This window comes from Schistocerca cancellata, chromosome 10 (assembly GCF_023864275.1).
Source record: "Schistocerca cancellata isolate TAMUIC-IGC-003103 chromosome 10, iqSchCanc2.1, whole genome shotgun sequence".
Taxonomy (NCBI): Eukaryota; Metazoa; Arthropoda; class Insecta; order Orthoptera; family Acrididae; genus Schistocerca; species Schistocerca cancellata.
The window spans coordinates 105,660,961-105,668,566 of record NC_064635.1 but is presented as its reverse complement, the minus strand read 5'-3'; the positions used below and the strand labels follow the sequence as shown (position 1 = coordinate 105,668,566).

The following is a 7,606-nucleotide window of genomic DNA, read 5'->3' as shown; positions in this document are numbered from 1 at the left end:
ACCAGTCTCAGGACTGAAGACCAACAACAACAACAACAACAACAACAACAACAACGGAGGCATATAGCAGCCTTTTTTCTTTCACTCTATTTGCGAGCAGAACAAAGTAAGAGCATATGGACTATCAGACCAATTGTGTGTTTGGATTGAAGAGTTCCTAGATAACAGAATGCAGCATGTCATTCTCAATGGAGAGAAGTCTTCCAAAGTAATAGTGATTTCAGGTGTGCCGCAGGGGAGTGTCATAGGACCGTTGCTATTCACAATATACATAAATGACCTTGTGGATGACATCGGAAGTTCACTGAGGCTTTTTGCGGATGACGCTGTGGTATATCAAGAGGTTGTAACAATGGAAAATTGTACTGAAATGCTGGAGGATCTGCAGCGAATTGATGCATGGTGCAGGGAATGGCAATTGAATCCCATGTAGACAAGTGTAATGTGCTGCGAATACATAGAAAGAAAGATCACTTATCATTTAGCTACAATATAACAGGTCAGCAACTGGAAGCAGTTAATTCCATAAATTATCTGGTAGTGCGCATTAGGAGTGATTTTAAAATGGAATGATCATATAAAGTTGATCGTCGGTAAAGCAGATGCCAGACTGAGATTCATTGGAAGAATCCTAAGGAAATGCAATCTGAAAACAAAGGAAGTATGTTACAGTACACTTGTTCACCCACTGCTTGAATACTGCTCAGCAGTGTGGGATCCGTACCAGACAGGGTTGATAAAAAGAGAGAGAGAAGATTCAACGGAGAGCAGCGTGCTTCGTTATAGGATCATTTAGTAATCGCGAAAGGGTTACGGAGCTGATGGATAAACTCCAGTGGAAGACTCTGCAGGAGAGACGCTCAGTAGCTCAGTACAGGCCTTTGTTGAAGTTTCGAGAACATACCTTCACCGAGGATTCAAGCAGTATATTGCTCCCTCCTACGTATATCTCGCGAAGAGACCATGAGGACAACATCAGAGAGATTAGAGCCCACACAGAGGCATACTGACAGTCTTTCTTTCCACGAACAATACGAGACTGGAATAGAAGGGAGAACCAATAGAGGTACTCAAGATACCCTCCACCACACACTGTCCGGTGGCTTGAAGAGTATGGATGTAAATGTAGAAAGGAAATGATTTGTTGTTGTACAAGGTACCCTCCACCATGCACCCTTTGGTTGCTTGTGTAGTGTGTGTGTGTGTGTGTGTGTGTGTGTGTGTGTGTGTGTGTGTATTAAAACATGGAAGAAAACTAAAAAATATGGTTGAAACTAACCTAAAACTTCATGACTTAGTTGAAATGTTTTGTTACACATTTAACTGTATCTGATACTCTGGTAATCAATGACTTGGATCTATAACATTCTACAATTTGGCGATCTGCGTATTGCTTAGATCTATTAATAATTCCTCTTTCAGCTCTGTTTATCAAAATGCCACTTAAAAATGAACTGTATTTTGAGAAACTATATATAGGAAGTTGTGACTGGCACATAGCTGTTTGTTTACAGATCAATAATGTTCAAAATTTAAGCATACCGGTAGCACAGATTGGTTGTAGTAACAAGCTTATCTGTAGCGTAGTCTGAGGTCTACATCAGGCTGAAGAGTAATAATTTGCTGACAGTTGTTACTCTCAAATGTGAAAGAAAGATTGTGGTAACAGACATTCTTGTGGTATTGCCTCGTATTTTGTTTGCGCCATATTTAAATGCACTTTTCCATATTTAACGCAGTTTTCATAATAAAAATTAAAACTACTTGGGCATTACCAAAAAGATGTCTTACACAATGAACAAGTATCCGAGGTGTGTTTTGATGGATATTACGTGCATATATCGTACCAAACCGCAAAAATGGAAGCGGCGTTGAGCTACGTAACTATTACCAATACCTGATCCGTCTTTTCGCATTTACTATTGCTCGTATGGATGCAAAGGCAAATTCGTAGTTAAGTATTACAACTTCTGAGTAGTAGTTGCATTAATAAGCTCCACTTAATATGTTAAAAAACATATAGACATATGTGCTGAAGGCGTAGTATTATGTATTATGCTGTAAAACACTCTGCCATTCAACTAATAATTCGTAATCAATTGGCTTCAATCAATCACGTACACACTAATCGGTAACTCTGACTACACTAAGGGTTAGTATGTCACCATACTCGAGATTATTCGCATTCGAAACTTGTTTCTACATTTAATTCTCATAACGAAAGCTTCATTCAAGCAATCTATATCGACTTGACCCAAAATAACAGCTGTGGGCAGGTCTGTATAAACGCTTCGGTCAACACATCAGGCGCACGAGAAGAATTTTTCGTCGGCCACGGTCATCAGGTGACTGATGTCACTTATGTCAATGTGACGTCATGAAGCAGTTCCTCGGGGCCTGCAAGACGCACTTTCCAAAGAGAGAGGCTGCCTCATTGCGTTGAATATCTTTATGGAGATCATTGCATGGCTCCATGGAAGTCACCGGTTGATGTTGGTAGGACTGTATACTCTGTGTTGCCGCGCTTTTTAGCATTCAAGCGTTGTTTGTTGAAGGCGTTTTGACGTGTTGGTACCGTGCACGTGTAGTAGGAGAACAGTAAAAATGTTTGTGAAAGTTAGAGGCCCTGATTGTCAAAGAATGGAAATAATAACCATCACATTGTTGATGCCTGTCAAAGAGTTGAAAGAAAAAGTCGGCAAACTCTTTGATGTGGAGCCAGCAAAACAGCGTCTTATCTATCGCGGGAAACAAGTAAGTTATTTTGTTTGCTTTATCATTTATCCATTTCGTGGTGGTTTTACCTAACTTTAGTTGCTTTAATTCACTTTAGTTGGAGGACGAATACAAACTGTTCGATTATGGCGTTCAAATGAATGAAGTGCTGCAATTAATTGTAAAACAAAATGTGACTCAGAAGGAAGAGGTTAAAGAAATTCAGGAGCCACCGCTCAGTACAGAGAAACGTGTAAGTATGCACGTATATATATATTCATCATAATGTAACTTTGTGTTCAGTTCCTGTACAAGACTGTGGTAATACATAGGCCTTTTGTTAAGAGTGCAGCTGTAGATGTCTGGTACGAAGGAGAGGTCATTAGTTTGATATGGATAGGTCAGGACGATTGGCGCCCAACTTTTCTTTACATGGAAATGAAATACCTAACTGAGATACGATATGATGTGCGCCTTCTCAGCAGCATTGTTTGATGTGTTAACGACATACGAAAATAGATTCAGCTCAAAACTTCTTGGTAATGGCAACACTTTTATAATGTCTGATAGACTGCTCGATATTTCTGGTAAAGTGATTAGTTCGAAAACAATCTCAAGCATTATTGTTTTGTGTATACTAGACAGCGATAATTCTGGACAATCTACATATTAAGTAAATTGTAAAATCCTCTGCGTTTATAGGATGAAATGTTGGAATGAGGAATATTATTTTTGTTTTGTTTATGAGCTTTTGCCAAACAATTATTTTGTTTATTTGGGTATCAGAAACATAATATTGGGAAATTATAAATCATGTAGTTATAATTTTTGAAAGACTCTGCTCAGTGTATTTCTATTATTAGTGAGTTACTTGTTTATAGAGAAAAATACTGATAATTTCTGGGCTCCATGTGAAACACAAAGTAGTCCAACCCTACCATATCCTAAGAATGGAGGAGTCTGCTGATAGCTTGTCACGCTCGTAGAATTTAAAATGTTATTTGCCTTTGCCCTTACTGAACTTATCTGTTCCCTCTCTGGGGAATGAACTAAGAGTTTGGAAAGCTAGGTATTTTTTTTTTTTTTTCCAAGTTTTAAATGTGTGTGACAGCAGTATTGGAATTTCCATTTTGAAGGTGGGTACTGATTAGTCCAGAAGGCTTTCCTTATTGTTTGGTGTGTGAATGAATGAGTCCACATAGCCCTGGTGTAAGACACTTTCCTCTTATCTTGATTTAAATCCAACTCAGATATGATATGATGTGCACCTTCTCAGCAGCATTGTTTGCTGTGTGTATGTTAAGAACAAATTTTAAGAAGTGTCCCAATATGCTGCTATTTTTACAGGAAAATGTGTTGTGTAGTCTGCAGCAGAAGTGTCAGATTGTTAATCTAGCGGACTTTCATGCTTAAAGATTGATAACAGAAATATTTTCAGAAGCCTAGTCTGCAGCATTTAATAAGTCCACTAGGAAGTTTTTTTTCCAGATCTGTGGTGTGTTAAACACTTACATTCAATCACTCTCCAGCCACAATTATTCTCCTCGGATTTCACACTGTACGCTACTCTCGCATGCAGAGATTTTTGTTATAGTAAGAACTAGCAAGTGTTCAGTGTGGGTAGTGTATGACTGTCAGTAAGTCACATTTTAGTTGAATACACTGTTCTACTGCTGGGGGAGTGTGGTTTGTCAACAGACTTACCCTGAGACTTGGCTGCCTCCTGTTGTGATCAGTAATGTGAAAACTGTCAAGAGTCTTCATCTGCTGGAAGCATTAGCCTGGCTGTAATTTGTTAGCAATTAGTAAATCTTGTTTACAAAATTCATGCCATTTTTATATATCCTCCATTTTTAGCATTTGTATTTACTTTTTATGATTTTACTCTTTTAGAGTGTTTGCTAATTAATTTCCGCACCACTGTGCTGTTTCTCAAGCCTAATGTAGAAACTCGGATCATGAAAATGTAAATAAAAATGTATGAATAATTGTCAGTTGCTGGTTTTATATAGCCAATGAAAGCAGCAGGCAGACAGTCTTCCGTAGCAAGAGAAGAGAGAATGTTGTTGTATTTGTTGGCTTCATCAAATCACCATCTTCCTTCAAGTGTACACCTTAGGCTATACTGCCAATCATACAGAGTATGAATTAAAATGATATTGAAAGGTAAAAGCAGAGAGAATGGTTTCAAGTTCGGCACTAGAAATGCAATGCCTCTTTCTGCATCTGCCATTGCTTACATGAAACTGTCATTCCATTGGCTATAAAAAACTGACTATGAGCAATGGTACGTACATTGACTTTAGCACATTAATAAAAAATGTGAGAGGTAAGATGAGTAAAAGAAACGGAACATTGTAAAGTCTGGGATGTTTCTATTGATTAGAACCAGATGTGTAAGTCATGTATTATAGATCTAAAATGTGTAAGCTCCACAACTTTTAAAGTGCGAATAATAGCAGATTTTTGGAGAGGTCGAAGTTGACAGGCTTTCTTTATTCATTCGCTAAAAATGACATCATATTCTGGGATAGCTCTCCATTGAGGAATAAAGTGTTTGTTGAATACCGGTAGATGTCAAATGAGGATAATATGCGATGTCTTATCTATAACCTATTGCAGCTGGCTCTTGTAACACTTGGGTGCTGACAGCCTCACAGAACATTTACTTCTGTATGAAATTTGTTTCCAGTAATAAATTGCAATTCAAAAACAGTAACTTCTATTAATGTAAATATAGGAGAAATCACTTTTGTTATGAGTGAGGTATTGAGCCATAAAAATTTGTGGCCATTTTCCTAGTAATGTGAGGAATCTGAAAGGTAATTAAGTTGACTTCAAACACACATTGCAGTGAAAATCATGTCTACTTGACAGTTCCTTTTTTAGAGAGAGAGAGAGAGGTGTGTGTGAGAGAGAGAGAGTTCAACAATTCATTCTGTTTCATTGTGAGAGGTCACAATTATGAACATGGAATTGCAAACAGTAACGAACTCATGCTGGCCTATATCAATCATCTGTCTTTGTTCTTCATTCGTTTCTGTGAAGCAGTATACTGAAAGGATGAGTGCACAAAATGTGCATCATTTCAATCTGGAACACTTACCGGAACAACTCAGCCATTTGCTCACTATTATTTGTGAGAATACATTATCTGAACCACATATTTGAGATGTATTTTAACCAACATCTTCAAAACTCGCCACAAAAAGAAAATTGCGTTGTGTGTGCAGTGTCCCTATCGTGGTTGACAGGATTCTCACAAAAGCATAGGATTAAATATGGTTGTTACCCTTCTGATATGTGCAGGCCATTCAGTTAAGTTTGCAAAAGAAGCAAGGATTGTTTATAGACTTAAAACAGCAGCACTGGTCAAATTGGTAGTAGTTTCATGGCTATCCTTTTTATATTTTAATTAATACTAACAAGCAGTCTTGAATTACTAAACAGTTAAAACTGACTGTATATGGTGCCCTTTCCTATCTTACAGGTTCCAGGGACAACAACATTTTGATTGAGTTTAAAATGCTGTTGTAATCTATTCACGGGTCGACAGAAGCGTTCCGATCCCACACTTCGGCTTTGGCCCGTGACGTAAGGGTGTTGTGATGTGTGATGTCATGACGGCGCGGAGTTTGGTTTGCGAGTGTGGCGTGTTTATAGATGTCGTCGTGTTGTGCTTTGTTGTGCCCTGTGGTGGCATGTTCATGGCTTTCGTTTGTGTGGTGTAATGGGCTCAGTTTGGTCTTGCTCATTATACAGAATTGTTCGAGTGTTGGCTGTGTTTGTAGTGGAATTCGTTTCAGTGAGTTAACGATTTAGTGGTTTTGTGTAAAGGTTAATTTAGTGTTGTTCGCTGTAGGTCTTGTGGTACTTTTAGTAAATTAATTGGTTGTTGTTTTTGTTCAGGAATGGATATGAAGGATAAAATTAATAGCGTGCGTCTGCGGGAAATGATGGGAAACACCGCTTTGGAACTGATAAAGTTTTTGCAGTTGTTTGGTTAAAGTTCCAGCATCTTGGACCAGGGACAGTTATATGTGGCGCTGTCGAAAGGATGACATTTGGCGTGGTTCTTGGTTCGAGAAGTCTAGGTTGGGCGTGCGCGAGATTGTACTGGTGACTACTATTTTTGTTATAGATCCCCACACAGTTTTTGCACGCATGAGACTGGTGTGAGTGAGAGGAATGTGCTTGATTGGTTTTCGTTTTGCCGTGAAGTGTGTTCTGAGTTTATTAAGTACAGGGTTAAGTTGGGGGGGGGGCATGGGGTTGTTGTGGAGGTGGACGAGTCGCAGTTTGGGAAAAGGAAGTATGGGAGGGGTAAGTGGGGGGGGGCTGTTGTTCCGGGGGGTGGGTGTTCTGATTGTGTTTTTAGGGTTGTGGAAGGGAGGTCTAAGTCAGAATTAGTGGGGTTAATTGGGGTGCCTCAGCTTGATGAGTGGATTCTATATCTGTCCAATTACATTATACTGTCAAAAACATTGAGAGTCATGAAACGGATGTTTTACATATGGGAGCTAAGTTCTTTAAAGAACCAGAAGTGAGGGGGAGTGGAGGTTACTGGCTGCCTTGGAGTTAGTTTCGTACATTTTTCACTCATAAGTTCCTTGCAGGTGTTGCGTAATTCATTAAATTTGTTCTTGTAGTTTGACATCTTGCACTGATGTTTTAGTTTATTTCTCACTGGTTTGTCTTCATTATTTGCTCTTCTGCTGGTTACTGGAAATACTATCACTTAGTTTTCACATGGTCATATCTTAGTTATTTGCTGAGATGCCGCAGAACTGCTTATGGCTGAATGACGACCTCTGTGAGGCTGCTTTATTTGATTAGTTTCTAACCATCTGCTCCAGTATATCCACCCCATATTGAATTTGATATAAATTTC

General features: G+C 38.8%; 1 protein-coding gene across 1 annotated transcript in view; it reads left to right on the top strand.

Annotated features, from left to right (window-relative positions):
- Window positions 1–2,530: 2,530 nt before the first annotated feature.
- LOC126106670 (E3 ubiquitin-protein ligase UHRF1-like) overlaps window positions 2,531–7,606 on the top strand; it is a 60,080-nt gene continuing 55,004 nt past the window's right edge. Inside the window, exons 1-2 of the mRNA XM_049913039.1 lie at window positions 2,531–2,754; window positions 2,834–2,968. Of these exons, the coding sequence (XP_049768996.1) occupies window positions 2,605–2,754; window positions 2,834–2,968 (285 nt within the window). The 5' untranslated portion in view covers window positions 2,531–2,604. The remainder of the gene's footprint in view (window positions 2,755–2,833; window positions 2,969–7,606) is intronic.